This window comes from Scyliorhinus torazame, chromosome 1 (genome assembly GCF_047496885.1).
Source record: "Scyliorhinus torazame isolate Kashiwa2021f chromosome 1, sScyTor2.1, whole genome shotgun sequence".
Taxonomy (NCBI): domain Eukaryota; kingdom Metazoa; phylum Chordata; class Chondrichthyes; order Carcharhiniformes; family Scyliorhinidae; genus Scyliorhinus; species Scyliorhinus torazame.
This window is the reverse complement of record NC_092707.1, coordinates 10,182,948-10,203,175: the sequence shown is the minus strand read 5'-3', so window position 1 is coordinate 10,203,175 and position 20,228 is coordinate 10,182,948. Positions and strand designations below refer to the sequence as shown.

The window sequence follows — 20,228 nt, the reverse complement described above, 5'->3', positions numbered from 1 at the left end:
TATCAATCATCCAATTCACATATTTCCTTTAATTTTACCGTACTCAAATCCACCATAGTAAAGAATGCCCAAAAGACAACTGTACTTTCTCTATAAATTACTCACTCACCTTCCACCTTTATAAAGTTTTATACTCAGATAGAAGGATCCATTTAGTGCAGAAAGGGGGAGACCCACCACACATCCTCAATAACCATTAGAGGTAGACAATAAATGGCAGCCTTTGGGAGAAGCGCCTATATTCCCAAGAGTAAATAATAATTGAAAAACTATTATGAATTCATACCTGAGTTATTTTACTCTGCATTGTCGATAGCAGTTCTGGAGATGTTGTTTCATCCTTTTCCTGAGAGCCGCCCCTAAAACAGAGTGAAAAATCGAATTTTGATATTTTCTTTTTGCATTGAAATGGAGGTCATTTGCATGCAATGTGCATAATGCAATTTGCAACAGGAGCCCAATTATACTGTATCAGAAAATAACTGCTACTGCTTCATCATTCAGACAATGCATTGTATTTCTGGAACCCACCTCATTATTTTCTTTTATAAACCTTCTGCCTATAATATGAATTTCTACCATGCTCGTCAAGTAATGGCAAGGAAACCAAAAAAATGCAAGATTCAAAACAAGAACGGAGAACTGGACTGCATGGTGGAAACTTATCCGGTACTGTTTTTAAGGGCATAGTTCAATTTATGTTCTATTGACAATTTAAGCTTTGTTCTGAGTTTATGGCAACTAGATCTTTGCTAGCCATCTGCTATTCACATTTACATAATATGAAGCTGGAATAATGTCAACAAAACACTTTTAGAACAGGAAAGCAAACTTTCACTCAATTTTAACATGCCAGCCAAGTATAGTCTGTTGACATGGCTGTACATCCGTTCAAACTCCATGGCTAGACATAAAAATGAAAATTTCAAAAATACAGTTCATTAACTTGGGTAAAGTTGTCAGCAAGTGAAAAACATTTAACATTAAATGTAGAACATTTATCTGTGCATCGAAAAATGCTAAAATGAACAGAAAATGTTTAACATTGAATTACTAATAGGGTACAATAAGCAAATTTAATTTTTCTATTTTGCTTACACATTGAATGACAAAGTAAATACTAGGGTGGGCTGGGGGGAGGTGCGGGAGAGAGAACTTGGCAGGTCCTAAACTAATTGGTTAATGTGAAAAAAATATTGCAACATAAAAATGGCCAAATCAGAATTGATACAAAATGGGTTTGTCCTAATATTTAATCTGGCTGGTAAAAATATCACAACATTAATTAATGTAATGGGAGGCAGAGTAAACATAAAATCAGTTGCTTTTGCTGTAATTAGAGTAAAATGTAAAATTGAACAATTTATACTTGTTCAATTTAACATCTATTTTATTGCATTTTAACTTGTTACATAATTTGCAAACAGGTTGCTGGAGCATAAAATTTATTTCAAGGCACATTTTTGCTATCTCTCCACGCCCATCAATTAATAATCACGTCTGTTATCAGCAAAGTTAGGTGACCTACCTCTCGTATGGTCTTCTCCATTCTTCAAATGAAATTATCCTTCACATACCAATGAACAAGCCCAGTCAAATGGAGGGGAAAATAAAGCACAGGGGCCAATGCCCCTTCACAATTTGATTTCACGGTCAAATAACCTTCCCATTCTCTACAGTATATAAATTTTGCCCTGGAACATTCCTTTAGTTGTTTTCAAACCAAGGAAGTGGCGCCAATACAGCTAGTTAATTGGTTTTTTTACATTTAAAAAAAAAAGCACAACAAGCCCATACTCCCAGATCAGGGGACAAAGGAGGAAGAGGGCAAAATATTGGTATCTGGAGGATAAGTCAATCAAACAAAATAAAAGGCCCAACCAGAGGTGGGTCATCTTATTTTCATCTATGTTCATTATCCTCCATAAACCAATTAATTCTGATCTAATGACACTGCTTTTTACTGAGAGACTTGAATCTGCATTCTGGACCAACTTCTCCCAAGTCCATATCCCCATTGCTTTGTGAAACTATCGGCACTGGCCCCAGTAATAATAGTTTTACAGATACTATATCAGAGCACTTGCTTTTAGCTCTCGTCATGTGTTCTTTCGACTATCGAAAACTGGTTCCCTCCATAGTGGGGCAACAACGCTCAACACACATTTCAGAAAACATTTAACCAGCAATTTTTTAAATTTAGCATATTCTCTCAATATTCAATGTCCATAACTTGGAGGTGCGAAGACGTGAAAGCATGAAGGGGAATGATTCGGGGGCAAATCAGACGATGGAAATCTCTACTTCACCAGACCTTTAAATAGCCATTATGCAAGCCGACAGAATTCCATGATTCATAAGGCGGGTGCTGCGATCTTTGCAGCAAACAAGGATCTGAACCACAAACAGAGTTTGTGGGGTGGCCTACATACTAACCTTCCTTTCATAAAAGGTGAAATCATTGAATAGTCTCGATGAATGGTCAAAAGACTAATAGAAACTTCCAAAGCAGCTGTACAAACCGGTATGGAACCAGCTATGATTCAGCAAGTTAACTATTCCAATAATAAGAGGATTATTGTAACTGGAGCGAATCCTTTCAGCTGGCATCACATGCTTCTGGAGGCTATTATCATTTCCACTACATCTAACGCGATGTGCTTTGTGCCGGTTCTTTTTAATCAGTAAGATATCATAAAGGATGCCGGAGAAGAGCTGCAAAATCCATCCCTCCACTTCCAATTCGGAAATCTGATCTTTGCAATTGGAAAAGCAAAATGGAAATGTTGCCCTTTGCTTGGAGTGATGTGAGAATCACATCTTAAGTGACCAGTAGGAAATCCATACCTACTTCTATTCCTTGATTTTCAGAGATAAATTTGGGAAGATGGGTTCAGGATGAACAAATTAATATCTCAGATCTCTCTCCACCTAAGAGAAGTGAGCGTTGAAGAGTTGCTACTTTTATTTTATTTCCAACAGATCCACCCTTGAATAATTCTACTGGAGGAGCAGCAGTTTCAGCATAACTTGTATATATATCCTATTCGGCTAATAAACGCTAATCTCTGAAGCAATATGGAAGGTTGAGAAGGTTACACAGTGGTTGTAATTATCATCATCCAGCTTCAAATGTTCTGGCAGAAGAGTCATAATTGCAACCCATCAATTGCTCTTCCAGAGGTGCAGTGTAATGGCTCCCAATAGAGGCGGTGAAACAACAAACATTAGTCATCCAGCCAGCACTCCAATATGTCTGTATGCCATCTGCACTGGGAAATGGCCCAAAGGCCACACTAATCCAGCAAGTGGCATCGGATCTTTCTATGGAACAGCAAGGCGGCGAGGGGGGAAGCTGCATCTGCATCTCGAGAAAGTTTAGCTTCAGGAATGTACCTCAAACAGCATCATCATAAAGTTCAGGTCATAGATCACAGAAGTTACAGTGCAGAAGGAGGCCATTCGGCCCATCGAGTCTGCACCGGCTCTTGGAAAGAGCACCCTACCCAAGGTCCACACCTCCACCCTATCCCCATAACTCAGTAACCCCACCCAACACAAAGGGCAATTTTGGATACTAAGGGCAATTTATCATGGCCAATCCACCTAACCTGCACATCTTTGGACTGTGGGAGGAAACCGGAACACCCGGAGAAAACCCACGCACACACGGGGAGGATGTGCCGACTCCGCACAGACAGTGACCCAAGCCGGAGTCGAACCTGGGACCCTGGAGCTGTGAAGCAATTGTGCTATCCACAATGCTACCGTGCTGCCCAACACCACTCCATTATACTGCTGCATCTCTGAAATCGTAACCACAGTGGATCAATGTTATAAAAACCATTCGCTGCAGCCATCAACCCGAGACCTGCACATCCGGGTTTAAGTGCCCCAAGTAATGCCTACCAATGCACAATTCTACACTCCAAATGCTTCAACAGTCTCTTTCTGATCAAGCACTGGTGGTACTTCCGACAGAATTAGCATTTAATATATGGCATGCTACCATTCTCATATAAGGAATCCCCTGGAGACACTTTATTCGTCCGTGCACCCAGAAGTGAGGATCCTCCATCTGATTAGTATGACTCTTACTATCCACAACTTTAGTGGGATCTGGAAATTTGTCAGTATTTCACTACAGGCATAGTTTGAAAAGTCAGCGTCAACTGACGGCCACCGTAACTCTACCAACCTCGAGCAGGAGAGCTCTAATTTGGTATTGTGGGTCACACAGGCGAGTGTGATGCCCACAAGAACATGGGGTTTGAGCCTATGCCTTCAGTTTAATTACAAATACCTCAAGTTGTTGAAAGTAATAGACTCTATGTACCAATGAAGTAACAGTGCTACAACTGAATCTTTTCAAACCCACAAACATTAAAGAATTCAATAAACAAATTCAAGCAGTAACACGACTACCTTTCACGAACTGCTTCATAGAGAACCCTTCTAGAACTGCTTCAGACAACCCTTCTAGAGCTGTTTCATAGACAACCCTTCTAGAACTGCTTCATAGACAACCCTTCTAGAACTGCTTCATAGACAACCCTTCTAAAGCTGCTTCAGACATCCCTTCTAGAGCTGCTTTATAGACAACCCTTCTAGAGCTGCTTTGTAGACAACCTTTCTAGAGCATCAAGAAATGGAATTCCTGGAAAATTAACACGACAGGTTTCATTAAGAGACTTAAGAACCCATATCTTAAGCTGATTATTTAACAATAGGACATTCAAGGCAAATGCGACTTCAGCACTTATTGGTTCACCATCCCTGGCTCTTAAAGGGTCTGAATCGTGTGGAAAATTATTTTACTCATTCTGCCACCCAACCAGACTCTACTCAGGCCATGGCTCTGTAAGGATCGTATGTTTTCAAACAACTTAAGTTGTGCCTGCTGTATCACTATTTCCCATATTAAGTCAAATGATAGTGAAAGCAGTTTAGAAATTATGCACATCAGTTCTAACAAAATGATGCACTGATCCAAAATCACAAGGGACTACTTTTTATCTCGAGAACAAACCAGAGGTCTATGTTGAGGTTATTTCACTTGACCCTAGTTACTTTACTTGACTCTAATCAAGAAATTGGTCTTAGTTTAGCATAAATTAACAAAAGAGACAGATGTGCGAATATGTGCTGAGAATGCACTAATGCAGGGAAGATGAAACCTAATTGCTGAGGTTGGACCAGAGGGTTAAGAATCTCCTCGGAGTCCACTGTACCAGTGTTAGTTGACTGAAATGGCACAGGGGACCTCTCAGGTAAAGCCCTAGACCTGCTTTGTTCCCTAGACCTATCATGGTCAACCCTCTGGGAGTGCTTCTTGAGCTTTTATTTATTTTTCCACAATGAACAGGACTCCCTGGGCTCACTCATGGCATGTCTGGTGTTGTACAGGCTGACAGTCCTGTATTGCTCTGCGTCGAGGCCTGCCATCCAATCTTCTAAAATGTGTTTCCATGTTTTCAGTCTTTCTTTCTAGGTTCTCCCTGAAAAGTTGGTAGTGGGTACAGGATAATAAATTGAGTCCCATGAGAATGCAGAGGCGGCAGCGGTCATAGCGGTCAGAAATCAGGAAGTCCAGTGACACTTGCAGCAGATTTTAAACCTTAAAAAGGCTCATTCGAATCTCTTAATAATAGATCAAGGTGCGGAGCAAACACTCCGATTGCTGGTGAACTCCATTGATACAGCATTCATAGGGAATAAGAAACACAAGGTCAACTACTATAACAAAGGCACTTCCATGCAAAGAGAATAAAGGGTAGCTGTGTCACCGGAACATCACAGAAGTCTTTTGCCCTCTGCCGCATGTAGCCCCCGTACATATATAATTGCCATCTTCAAACCATTACATTAGAAATAAAAATGCACAATAAAACTCACTCAGCCATTGTATAACCTGATTAACACATTATGGTACAATCAAATACAATACTTATCCGAAAACTGGACAACATGACTCAAGGTTAATGAAAGTTGTTTGCTGACTGAATTGAAACTATAAGCAGTGTAACCTGAACATGCATCCCTGAGAGAGACTGGCAATGTTCGATTTGCACAGGCTTTTTATATATGTTTCAGTGGTGAGTCAGGTGGTACTGACCCTGTATTCTGTTGTTTAACTTCACGACACACTCAATAATTGTTTGCAATGCTGAAGGCCATTTTTAACTGCAGTGGTGTACAAATGGTGTCATAATGAAGTCCAACATTTGAATTTATCATATGTTTATCCTATTCCTAAAATATGGTTGTCCAGTGCTCCGGAACGGAGTAAAATCGGCACTTGCAGAAAGCACATTTCCAGATGGAAAAGGGAAATAACCTGAGCCACTCACACATCCAAGTGTCATAAATACTTTTGCATATGGAATAGCCAGCCCCAAGCTGTCATACAGGAGCTGGTAGGTGAGGTTGTACCAAGGGCTCAGGCACCTCATAACACACTGAGACAGTGGCTTGCAGCCCTCATTACCGTGTCTGATATGTGTATGATGTCAAGGGGTGGACTGCAAAAGATGCAATCATAGTAATCTAACTTCACAAAGGCTGACCTTCGTCCTTAAAGGAGAAAATAGTATTACAGAAGCAACACTGTACTTAAGTAGCAGGCTTCCTAGGATTTCCTGAACAAATGCCTTATTAATTTTTCTATTATTCTACTCCAGCAATGTGATGTGCAAATATGATTTAAAAAAAATAAACATTAACCTATTACCTGCATTAACAAGTAGCTTCATTCATTTTCCAGTCTTAAAAAAGTGGGAAAAACATTAACAAGAAGGACCAACTGTTAATGTTCGCTGTTCCATTTGTTAGAACTGTCTTGATAATAATTAAACAATCATCCTCCAGCCACTTTGCAAAATTCATCTAAAAGCCATCTACCCTCAAGAGATAGTATTTGGTCATGTGAAAAGCTGAGATTCTAATGGGCAGTATTGTTGGTTCAGGGCAGGATTTGTATCGTAAAATCTGATTACTGTTAACACTAATTTCTACCAGGGCAGTGTTAGACTACCTCCTGCAGATTTCGGTTTTCTCCAGCCTATGAAGCAGTGCAACTTCAGTAAAACAAGGAAGATGCAGTTATTTAGAACTTAGGGGCTTCAGTAAGGGAAGAGGAAGACCCCTTTAAAGATTCACCATACAGGAGCCATATTGGTGATATGATCAGCTTACACACTCAACAAATTAACATGAACCATGTCAAAGTAGTACAAAATACAGAAAGGCACAATCACATTTTGAGACCAGACTGGAGTGTATATAGCAAGACCAAAGTATTTGCTGGTTTGAAGAGTCAGCTTTAAACTGCAACATATCAAGTAAAAGTAGCGTTGTCACCAAATGTAAAGCATTAGTAGGAATGTTTGATCCATCAACGATTAAGGTTTTGCAATCGAACAAATTGATGCTTCCATTCCAACAAGGAAATATATGGTTGGTGAAAATTACATTTTAATTTCCTGAGTTAGGCAAAACACAAGGAGCAATTTGGGCATAAATTGGTATGGCTTGAAAATTGCCCAATCTGAATGCCAAGCATAAGATGCATCTACTGTAGGGCCAAGGATTTCATGGAGGTCAAATAAGAATGGAAAATGTAACATTAAAAGCAGTGTAATCTAAAGCAAGGCAATCTTTGCAGGATTACTATAAATAGGAAAGTACCCAGTTCTGGACTGGATATTTTAAAAAATGAAGAATCACGGAGTAACAAGATTTTGAAGGTTCACACTACAGGTAACACGAGACAACACACGTTGATTTTTTTATTCCATTTGTCCAGAGAATGTGCTTGCGAATGCCCATCCTCAATTTCAGTGGAGAAGGTCCTGGTGAGCCATCTTCTTGAATTGCTGCAATCCACGTGGTGTAGGTACATCCACAGTGCTGTGAGGGAGGGAGTTCCAGGATTCTGACCAAGCAGTGAAGGAACGGCGATATAGTTCCAAGTCAGGATGGTGGATGACTTGGGAGAATTTGCAGGCGATGGTGTTCCCATGCATCTGCTGCCCTTGTTTGTCGAGGTGGTAGAAGGCGTACGTTTGGAAGGTGCCGTGGTCTGTGTCTTGCAGATCGTACACACTGCCACCACTGTGTATGCGTGGTGAATGAAGTGAATGTTGAAGGTGCTGGATTGAGTGCCAATCAAGTGGGCTGCTTTTACCTGAATGAGTGCAGTTCCAACTAAACATCAAGACATTCAACACAGTCCAGGACAGTGAAGGGTTCTATCACACCACTGACTTGGGCTTTGCAGATGGTGGAAAGGCTTTCGGAAGTTAGGTGGTGACTTAACTGCCTCAGAATACCTGACTTGGTTTTTTTATATGGCTGGTCCGGTTAAGTTTCTGGTCAATGGTAACTTGCAGATGTTGATGGTGGAAGATCCAGCAATGACAATTCTGTTGATGTCATGGGGAGATAGTTAGACTCGCTTGTTGAACAAGGTCCTTACTTGGCACTTGTGCGGTGTGAATGTTATTGTACAGTTTGCTGTCCAAGTCTTGCTGTATGCTGGGATGGACTACTCCGTATCTGAGGAGTTGAGATTGGTACACTGTCCAATATCATTGAGCATACCTTAAGATGCAGAGATGGTCACTGCTGAAGCAGCTGAGATGGTTAGAGCAAGGATACTGCCCTGATAATTCCTGCAGTAATGTTCTGCGCCTTGAGTTGGTATGTCTCCCAGTAAATATAACCATCTTTCTTTATCACAAGTGTACAGACTTCCCCAATTCTCACTGACCTAGATTTTGCTGGATGTTTCCCACAGTACAAAGATGTGCAGGTTAGGTGGATTGGCCATGCTAAAGTGGGGTGCTCTTTCCAAGGGCTGGTGCAGTCTCGAAGGGCTGAATGGCCTCCTTCTGCATTGTAAATTCTATGATTACTGGTACTTCAGATTTATTTAATTAACAAAATTCAAATAGCCTATGGCAGCACTGAACTCGACTCCTGTAGGCCTCTGGAATTCTAGTCCAGCAACATAACCATACCTGTAGCATTTGGAAATAGTTTCTGTCCCAGATAGTAGACAGGGAATGGAAAGCGAGGCATAACTGGAGAACAGAAACCGTGACATGATGAACTTTCAATTCATCAGGGTTAAACTGGTACTCACAAAATTTTTCTTCTTTTAAAAAATGAATTTAGAGTACCCAATTCATTTTTGCAATTAAGGGACGATTTAGCGTGGCCAATCCACCTACCCTGCACATCTTTTGGGTAATGGGGCAAAACCCACGCAGACACGGGGAGACTGTGCAAACTCTAACACGGACAGTGACCCAGAGCTGGGATCGAACCTGGGACCTCAGCGCCGTGAGGCTGCAGTGCTAACCACTGTACCACCATGCTGCCCTTAGTACTTACAAAATTAATATCCAAACTAAACAAATGCGACATTAAATGGGCTCTAAAAAATTATAAAGTCCCCCAAGGAGAAAATTGAAGCAAGTTACTGGAAAAATACAAGAATGTGAGAAACGTATTCATACAGGTGAGGAAACTAAAAATGAACGTGCTGTGAAAGTCAACTGCGACTGCAAGAATGTCTACGAGTATTAAAACATCAAGATAATGATCATCAAAGGAGAGCTGAGAACCCTTAAGGATGTAAACAGAATTGAAAATGAAGTAAAAATAAACACAATTATTTATCCATTCCTGGAAGTATCTTCAAGAGACAACAGGAACACGTCACCGTTAAATGAGGTTCTACAATCAACCTCAATTGACTTTGACAAAATTGGAATGGAAGGTATACCCAAGGGCACTGGGTAAGATCAGGAATCAAAGCTGCTTATTGCTGGCTGTTATCATGAGGGAGTGAATAATTAAAGGTGAGATCTCACTGGATTAGAAACCAGACAGCACATTGATTTTCAGAAAAAAGGCAATAAAACAAATTTGAAGAGCTACAGCTAGACGCATTTAAAAAAAAAAAAATTGGGCTTCGCAAGCTGTGCCGGCATTTAATGTCCATCCCTAATTTCTCTCGAGGGGCAGTTTGGGTCTGGAGTCACATGTAGCCCAGACCAGGTAAAGATGGCAGATTTCCTTCTTTGGAGGACATTAGTGAACCAGATGGGGTTTTTACAACAATCGACAATGGTTTCATGTCATCTTTAGACTTTTAATTCCAGATTTTTTTTTTTTTTTATAAATTGAATTCAAATTACACCATCTGCAGTGGTGAGATTTGAATCTGTGACCCCAGAACATTACCCTGTGACCCCAGAGCATTACCCTGGGTCTCTGGATTACCCTGTTACCCCAGAACATTACCCTGGGTCTCTGGATTACCAGTCCAGTGACAATACCACTGCCTCCCCTTATATGATAGAATAGAGCAGATTGGTTTATTAACAATAACTGGAAAAATAATATAACAAGGAACAAACAAGGGTCATCTATCCAAAAGTAATCAAGTAAATGATAGTTAACAATTTCAGAAGGACATCCTAGTTAACTAATTCTATTGATGCGTTTGGAGGTTACATTTCATTTGAATATGAGTAGCGTGCAATTTCTTTTCAAGAAAACCCGAGTCAAAGGCTCTTACACAAGGTTATGACAATTGGTAATAAAGGCAAATGTTGCTGGTGGATGAGAACTGATTGAAAAAGGGAGCAACAGGTGGTAGATACAGTGTGCTTCAGAAGGAGGTATCCACTCAAGAAAAGATCCTAAAGATCAGAATCTTATTGATTCTAATCGACATAAACAAATTGAATTTGGATTTGAAGTATCAAGAATGGCAAGGTAGCTCAGTGGTTAGCACAGCTGCATCACAGCGCCAGGGACCCTGGTTCGATTCCGACCGTCCCAGGTTAGGGTTTTTTAGTTCAGACAGGCACATTGGTCGATGCAGGCTTGGAGGGCCGAAGGGCCTGTTCCAGTGCTGTAATTTTCTTTGTTTTTTGTGTGTTCTTTGGTCGACTGTCTGCGTTGAGTTTGCATGTTCTCCTCGTGTCTGCGTGGGTTTCCTCTGGGCGACAGTCCAAAGGTTGGTGGTTTGACCATAATCAATTGCCGTCAAGTATCCAAACAAAGGTTAGGAGCGATTCCAGGGATAGGGGGAGTGTTCCTAGGTAGGGTGTTCTTTCAGAGGGTTGGTGCAGACCCAATGGGCCGAATGGCCTCCTTCTGCACTGCAGGGATTCTATGAATTGGTCAAATTTACAAATGGTATTACTAAACACTTTGATATGAAGAGCCAAGGAAGTACACAAGGACTGAAACGCTGTCAGCAAACATAACGATGACAGCTGAAATCCAATTTTAGTTTGGAAGGAAAATGTGGAAGGTACTTAATGAAATATTATTGAACTAGATGGGAAAAGGCAGAATGAGAGAGATGGAGAGACAGCCTGAGATGGAGAGACAGACAGAGAGAGAGAGACAGACAGAGAGTGAGAAGAGAGAGAGAGACAGAGAGAGAGAGGCAGAGAGAGAGAGAGGCAGAGAGAGAGAGAGAGAGAGAGAGAGAGAGAGAGAGAGAGAAGAGAGAGAGAGAGAGAGAGACAGACAGAGAGAGAGGTGAGCAATACTGCCACATCAGTAGATTATTGCAGAAACATACTGAAGCCATATAGTATTTGGGTCAGGTCTCACCTAAAGTACTGTTCCGAGTTCTGGTAACTAAGACATGAGGGAAAAACACCTATGCTCTGAATGTAATTCAGGAGGAGGGCCATTAGGCAGACTCCTCCTGTAGGAAAAACTTGGCTTTCCCAAGCATCAAAGGCAGCAAAATGAGAGGGCACTGCATGGTGCGATTGAAGAATGTTGGTGAAATAGAAAAGATTAATCCAGAACACCACTGCAACTTCGATCACAACTAAACAACCATAATAATAATAGCTTATTATCACAAGTAGGCTTCAAATGAAGTTACTGTGAAAAGCCCCTAGTCGGCACATTCCGGCGCCTGTTCGGGGAGGCTGGTACAGGAATTGAACCGTGCTGCTGGCCTGCCTTGGTCTGCTTTAAAAGCCAGCTCTTTAGCCGTGTGCTAAACCAGCCCTTTGAGCCTGCATCATCACAAAAATTAAATAGTGGCTACCCTGGATTGGCTAGATGAACAGGGATGGGCCATTCAGCCCTTTGAGTTTGCTACATCACTTAAATTAAACAGTAAAGATGTATTGCCAAAGTGGATTGGCCATGGCAAATTGTCCCTTAGTGCTCAAAGGTTAGGTGGGATGGTGGGGTTATGGGTTTACGGGAGAGTGTGCCTAGATAGGGGGCTCTTTCAGAGGGTCGGTGCAAACTCAATGGGCCGAATGGCCTTCTTCTGCACTGTAGGGATTCTATGATATTTCCAAGTCCGGATGGTGAGAGACTTGAAGGGGAACTTCCAAGTGGTGCTGTTTCCATGTGTCTGCTGCCCCTGTCCTTCTAGATGGTCATGGTCGTGGGTTTGGAAGGTGCTGTCTAAGGAACCTTGGTGAGTTCCTGCAGTGCACCCTGTAGATGGTTCACGCGGTTGCCACTGTTAGGCGGTTGCAGAGGTAGTGAATGTTCGTGCCAATGCTTTGTCCAGGATGTGTATATGGACTAGCATCTGTGGCGCTGGCGACTCCTGGGAAGGCCGGGCTAGATCATCCACTCGGCACTACTGGTTGAGATTTTAAAGCACATGTTGATCTTTTGCACTGATGTGCTGGGCTCCCTCAATATTGAGGATGGAGATTTTGTGGAGCTTCCTTCTCCAGTGAGTTATTTAATTGACCACCACCATTCACGAATGGATGTGAACGACTGCAGAGCTTCAATCTGATCCAGTGGTTGTGGAATTGCTTTTGTCAGTTTATTACTTGCTGCTTATGCTGTTTGGCACACAGGTAGTCCTAGTAATACCACTAGGCCACTGCCATCACAAAAAGTTAGTATACAGGTACAGAAAGTTATCAAGAAGGCAAATGGAATGTTGTCATTTAAAAAAAATATTTTATTGTCACAAGTAGGCTTACATTACAATGAAGTTACTGTGAAAAGCCCCTAGTCGCCACATTGCGGTGCCTGTTCGGGTACACAGAGGGAGAATTCAGAATGTCCAAATGACCTAACAGCACATCTTTCGGGACTTGTGGGAGGAAACCAGAGCACCCGGAGGAAACCCACGCAGACAAAGGGAGAACGTGCAGACTCCGCACAGACAGTGACCCAAGCCGGGAATCGAACCTGGGACCCTGGCACTGTGAGGCAACAGTGCTAACCACTGTGCTACCGTGCTGCCTATTTATTGCAAGGGGAATAGAATATAAAAGGAGGGATGTTTTGCCACAATTGCACAGGGTATTGGTGAGACCACATCTAGAGTACTACGTACAGTTTTGGTCTCTTTATTGAACAAAGGGCATAATTGTATTAGAAGCAGTTTAGAGAAGGTGCACTCAACAGGTACCTGGGATGGGGGGTGGGGAGGGATTACCCTGCCCTGGACAGGTTGGGACAATATCCATTGAAGCCTAGAAGAATGAGATATGATTTTGTTGAAACATAAAAGTTTCTGAGGGGACTTGGCTGGCGGTGCTGACATGATGTTTACCCTTAAGGGAGAGATTAGAGCTCCCATTTAAGACGGCGATGAGGAGAAATAATCTCTCACAGAGGGTCATCAGTCTGTGGAAATGTTCTTTCCCAGATAGTGGAGGAGACTGGGTCATTGAATATTTTTCAGGCTGAATTAGATTTGTGATGAGAAAGGAGTCAAAGGATATAGGGGATAGACAAGAATGTGGAGTTGAGGCCACATTTAGATCAGCCATGATCTTATTGAATGGTGGAACAGGCCCGAATGGCCTACGACTGATTTTAATTTGTACATGGGGGCGAAAGAGTGGAGCGTTCCAAATTTCTACCATCTGTGTGAAGATGTGCTTCCCGATTTTTCCCACGGGGTCTGGCTCGAATTTTAGGATCATGTCCTATGGTTCTAGATTATCCTTCCAGAGGTTAAGAGTTTCTCTGTATCTACCTTATCGAATCCTTTACTCACCTCAATGAGATCACCCCTTAGTCTTCTGTACTCAGAGGTGACTGACCAACATTTATTCCTTTTCTCATCTTTCATTGTATATTTTGACTGTTCATTTGTTATTTTTTAAATCTATTTTGTTGGATAGTAAACTTACCAGTTTTCTTGTGCCTCCATCAGTCAACCTGTCGGAACTGGCATCCATATCATTCAAGATTAAGCCAAAAGCCAGTTTTTCAGCCAAACTCGATAGGTATCAGCAAAGAAAAGCTTGCATTTACAATTTACCAGGCACTTAAGTATTGCAGCAAATTGGAATAAGTATCTGTTATGCCTTTTCAAGACGGCGCTGCTCAACAAGGCAGAGACAAGGCCATAAGTTCAATATCATCACAAACAAATTATATTGCTGTTCTTTCATTGTTGTTGGCTCAAAGTCCTGGAACTCTTCCCCCCCCCCCCCCCCCCCCCGACAGCACTGTGGGTGTAGCTGTACCACATGGTCGGCAACAATTCAGGACGGCAGCTCACCATCAACCTTCTCGAGGGCAATTCGGGATAGGCAATAAATGCTGACCTAATCAATGCCACCCATTTCCCATGAATTCCACAGATGGAAGTTAGAATGTGGATTTCTCACAAACATCTGTTAAAGGAGAAATTATTTTACTTGGAGTGTCATTGTTTCTTGAAGAAAGAGAGTATTAAAGTGCATGGGAATTGAGCTGGATTGTGGGATTAGACCTGCTGGGCAACTTGGAGAAAAGGGGAAGCTAATGGACCAAATGGCTAATTTCTTGTTGGAACAATCTATGAATTACATGATGATAACCGTTGTGGTTTAACCTGAAGTAGTAACGTATCTCCAGGAACATTTCAAATGGGTAGACAATACAATTTTATCTCCAAATTTTGGACGTTAGATAGGCATACAAATTTCAAAATCAGTTCTCGACATTGCCAACCAAAGCCTAGCCAACATAGCATGACACCGAATTCAACCAATGAACGTAAACACAAAAATAAGTGGGTTCAGACATCTGAAGCCAAAATCCTATGACCACTTTATGGTCACCTTATTAGCAACATTAAAAAGCTTTGTGAAGAGTTACCTCAATAAAGCTGACCCGTATGAACGTGAAAGAATGACTCCGTGCATGACCAACTTTTTTTTTGATCTGCTAACAGAAGTGATTTCTAGACTGATAAAATTTTACAGTAGGGCTCCAAATATAATGTGGATAAGCAAAGACCACATCACCAACAGGACTCCTGTATGGCACCAAACTCCGAAATGATATCCCGGTGTTTAGCTCTCTTATTCTCGGTGATAATCTATTTTGTACATAGAGATTAACTTGAAGGAGTTATAACTTTTATCAAGGATATAAATTGAATTTTAAAACAAAATCTCACAGCAGTGTTGGAGAAATGTACATTTAGCTAATTAGGGAATCAATCAATAGTTGGAAGAACGGTTAGGCGAGTCTACACTCTAGCACACATAGCCGGGAATGTGCAGAGAGACAAGGCTGTACATATGTCAATACTACAGCACATTTGGCCAGCTCATCGGGTTACTGGTAGCAATGCTGCTCCATTGGAGCAGTTTTAGAAATTTGTAAAAAAAGTGTCATTGCTGGTGGCTCATCAGTCATTGTATTTCCAAAGTCTAACCTAAATAATGTGGCTCACTTAAAGTCTAGTTTGTGTGTTATAAGGATATGAAGAACACGGTACCTTAAATGATCGTGACTGGAACCTCTGCTCTCTGCTGGAGACAAACTAGTCGAATGTGCGGAACTTCTTGCTGAAGACTTTATGCTGGATTTTTTCGGTGATAAAGATCGTGAGCGTGAACGTAAAGCTTTTCCTTTTAGCTTGGGATGAGATTTGGAACTCTTTTTCTTCTTCTTTTCATACGGAGACCTGAATGAGTCACATTTTTGCAAAGCAATATTTGAGTATAGCACCTTATGAATGAACACGCCATCGGCATAACATTTATAAAGAAAGTTATCTCAAGGAGGTAAATTACCAAGGAGTTTACCCCACATATGCAATTTTCCTCCCCATCATTAAACATGCCTCTTAGTGAACACACGTATGTTTGTAGATCCCTTGTTTTCACCTGCCTTCTCCTGAAATGGTAATTTCATTGGTTCCCACATCCCTCCAGTATGTCATGTGAATACTCACCATTGTTGGCCAGCTATCAAAGACATAAATGTTTTATGGGGTATTGGATCATCAGTTAGACAAAGAAAGAACGCACAAGATTATTCTCAATGCTTACTAACCCGAGGGAAGAAACTACAATTTAGATGCTAGCCATGGCTTAGTCGTAGCAATCGCATCTCTTGAATTTAAAGGTTGTAGGGTCAAGCACCATTGCAGAGACTTGAACACAAAATTTACTTCAGTGAAGCACTGAGGGAGTGCTTCACTATAAGTTTCACATCTTGTATGAAGGGCAGCATCTGAAGCCCACCTTGCCTCTTAAGGGGATATAAATGTCCTGTTTAAAGCGGGAGAGAATTCAGGAGCTTGTGGCCTTGTGGAGCAATTAAAAATTGGAGAAAGAACATAGAACGATACAGTGCAGTACAGGCCCTTCGGCCCACGATGTTGCACCGAAACAAAAGCCATCTAACCTACACTATGCCATTATCATCCATATGTTTACCCCATAAAAACTTTTAAATGCCCTCAATGTTGGTGAGTTCACTACTGTAGCAGGTAGGGCATTCCACGGCCTCACTACTCTTTGCGTAAAGAACCTACCTCTGACCTCTGTCCTATATCTATTACCCCTCAGTTTAAAGCTACGTCCCCTCGTGCCAGCCATTTCTATCCGCGGGAGAAGGCTCTCACTGTCCACCCTATCCAACCCCCTGATCATTTTGTATGCCTCTATTAAGTCTCCTCTTAACCTTCTTCTCTCCAACGAAAACAACCTCAAGTCCATCAGCCTTTCCTCATAAGATCTTCCCTCCATACCAGGCAACATCCTGGTAAATCTCCTCTGCACCCGCTCCAAAGCCTCCACGTCCTTCCTATAATGCGGTGACCAGAACTGTACGCAATACTCCAAATGCGGCCGTACCAGAGTTTTGTACAGCTGCAACATGACCTCATGACTCCGGAACTCAATCCCTCTACCAATAAAGGCCAACACTCCATAGGCCTTCTTCACAACCCTATCAACCTGGGTGGCAACTTTCAGGGATCTATGTACATGGACACCTAGATCCCTCTGCTCATCCACACTTCCAAGAACTTTACCATTAGCCAAATATTCCGCATTCCTGTTATTCCTTCCAAAGTGAATCACCTCACACTTCTCTACATTAAACTCCATTTGCCACCTCTCAGCCCAGCTCTGCAGCTTATCTATATCCCTCTGTAACCTGCTACATCCTTCCACACTATCGACAACACCACCGACTTTAGTATCGTCTGCAAATTTACTCACCCACCCTTCTGCGCCTTCCTCTAGGTCATTGTTAAAAATGACAAACAGCAACGGCCCCAGAACAGATCCTTGTGGTACTCCACTTGTAACTGAACTCCATTCTGAACATTTCCCATCAACCACCATCCTCTGTCTTCTTTCAGCTAGCCAATTTCTGATCCACATCTCTAAATCACCCTCAATCCCCAGCCTCCGTATTTTCTGCAATAGCCTACCGTGGGGAACCTTATCAAACGCTTTGCTGAAATCCATATACACCACATCAACTGCTCTACCCTCGTCTACCTGTTCAGTCACCTTCTCAAAGAACTCAATAAGGTTTGTGAGGCATGACCTACCCTTCACAAAGCCATGCTGACTATCCCTGATCATATTATTCCTATCTAGATGATTATAAATCTTGTCTCTTATAATCCCCTCCAAGACTTTACCCACTACAGACGTGAGGCTCACCGGTCTATAGTTGCCGGGGTTGTCTCTGCTCCCCTTTTTGAACAAAGGGACCACATTTGCTATCCTCCAGTCCTCTGGCACTATTCCTGTAGCCAATGATGACATAAAAATCAAAGCCAAAGGTCCAGCAATCTCTTCCCTGGCCTCCCAGAGAATCCTAGGATAAATCCCATCAGGACCCGGGGACTTATCTATTTTCAGCCTGTCCAGAATTGCCAACACCTCTTCCTACATACCTCAATGCCATCTATTCTATTAGCCTGGGTCTCAGCATTCTCCTCCACAACATTATCTTTTTCCTGAGTGAATACTGACGAAAAATATTCATTTAGTATCTCGCCTATCTCTTCAGACTCCACACACAACTTACCATCCCTGTCCTTCACTGGTCCTACTCTTTCCCTAGTCATTCGCTTGTGCAAAGATGTGCAAAGCGGTCTTTTTCTTCCTGTCCCACCACATAACTGTAGTAACTTGGTTACTTAATTGTTAAAGGGATACATGGCAAAGTGTAATAGTGAATTTTCAGAGTGGAGCAAGTGTTCAATCGGGTCCCTTCTGGGTCAGAAATAGGGCCTTGCTTTCTTATTTATAAAACGACTTGGCCTGAAATATATAATTTCAGTCTGTGGATGATGCAAAACTTGGCAATATAGTACCTCCCCTGTAGCCAATATTTACTCATCTAAACCAGATTTACAATCACTTAAAATGTTGTTTGTGGAAGCCTGCTGTGCACAAACTGGATGTCACATTTGTCTATCTTACAACTGTGACTACTATTCAAAGATAGTTCCATTGGCTGTGAAGCAGTCTAGATTGCCCTGAGGTTGTGGAAAAGATGTTATGTAAATGCAAGTGTTTCCTTCTAATGTTCCCATCAACGGAGTCAAATAGCTCAGCAAACATTGAGCTGGAAATTACTGGTCGGTCTCATTCAGCATTGAGGGGAGGCAGTGGCGCAGTGGTACTGTCACTGGACCAGTAAACCAGAAACCCAGGGTAATGCTCTGGGGACCTGGGTTCGAATCCTGCCAAGGCAGGTGGTGAAATTTGAATTCAATAAAAATCTGGAATTAAAAGTCTAATAACAATAATAAGTTTATTGTCACAAGTATGAAGTTACTGTGAAAAGCCCCCAATCGCCACATTCCGGCGCCCGTTCGGGTAAGCTGATAAGGGAATTGAACCCGCGCTGCTGGCCTTGTTTTGCATCACAGAACAGCTGTCTAGCCCACTGAGCTAAACCAGCCCCGATGACCATCTAATGATGACCATAAAACCATTGCCGATTGTCCCAAAAACCCACCTGGTTCACTAAGGTCCTTCAGGGAAGAAGATCTGCCGTCCTTAACTGGTCTGGCCTACATGTGACTCCAGATCCACAGCAGTGTGGGTGACTCTTAACTGCCCACTCAAGGGTAATTAGGAATGGGCAATAAATGCTGACACAGCCAGCGACGCCCACTTCCCATGAACGAATAAAAAGAAAAGCATCAAGCTCAAATCTGTACAGTTGGGTTTAATTCAGATTCTATCAGCTATTGCAAAAGAAGAACAATAAAAAAACTGCAGAGAAGAATCCTCCAGGAGAGGATCATCTGGAAGAGGAGTACCATCATCATTCTGCAACTTAATCACTCCTGCTTTCCATCCAAACACAGGCTTTCCTGGTTGTTGTTCTGTCGTCGAACACTCTTTTCCCTGGTTCTGTTCTTGCTCATAAACTGGTAAATCTTCAACTTCTAATCCCGACAAAAGGTTGTCAATTCTGAAATCTCAACTCTTGTTTCTCTCAGCGTGGATGCTGCCTGACGTGCTGAACATTTCCAGTATTTTCTGTTTTTACTTCAGATCCAAGATAGTCTTTTTTATTTGTTCTTGTTCAGTGAGCGTCGCTGGTGTTTATTGCCCATCCCTAAATGAACTTAGTTCCAATGAAAGAACTGTCCATGACATTTAGTTCAGATCTGAAAGTCTAGACCAACTATTTACAAGCAAATTGTATTAGCTTTCTTAGCAATGATCCTTGTGAGATATACAAACATTCTCAGTGCATAAAGAACAAGTTAGAAGATAAAATGATCACAAAGGCTAAAGGCATCAGATCACTTTGGTCATTTTTTGCTGGGTGGCACGATAGCACAGTGCTTAGCATTCCATTCCCGTCTTGGGTCACTGTCAGTGCAGAGTCTGCACGTTCTCCCCGGATCTGCGTGGGTTTCCTCCGGGTGCTCCGGTTTCCTCCCACAAGTCCCGAAAGACGCGCTGCTAGGTAATTTGGACATTCTG

The 20,228-nt window shown here is 42.0% G+C and overlaps 1 protein-coding gene across 5 annotated transcripts in view; it reads right to left on the bottom strand.

Moving 5' to 3' along the window:
* Positions 1-20,228, bottom strand: part of sfswap (splicing factor SWAP) — a 155,631-nt gene that overhangs the window by 4,524 nt on the left and 130,879 nt on the right. For 4 of the 5 annotated variants that reach the window (XM_072518075.1, XM_072518159.1, XM_072518269.1 and 1 more), the window contains exons 17-18: positions 15,749-15,937; positions 287-359 (exon numbers count right to left, since the gene is read on the bottom strand). In XM_072518075.1, the coding sequence (XP_072374176.1) occupies positions 287-359; positions 15,749-15,937 (262 nt within the window). Of the gene's footprint in view, positions 1-286; positions 360-1,528; positions 5,499-15,748; positions 15,938-20,228 lie in introns of all 5 variants that reach the window. The other variant, XR_011949477.1, reaches the window with a different exon arrangement.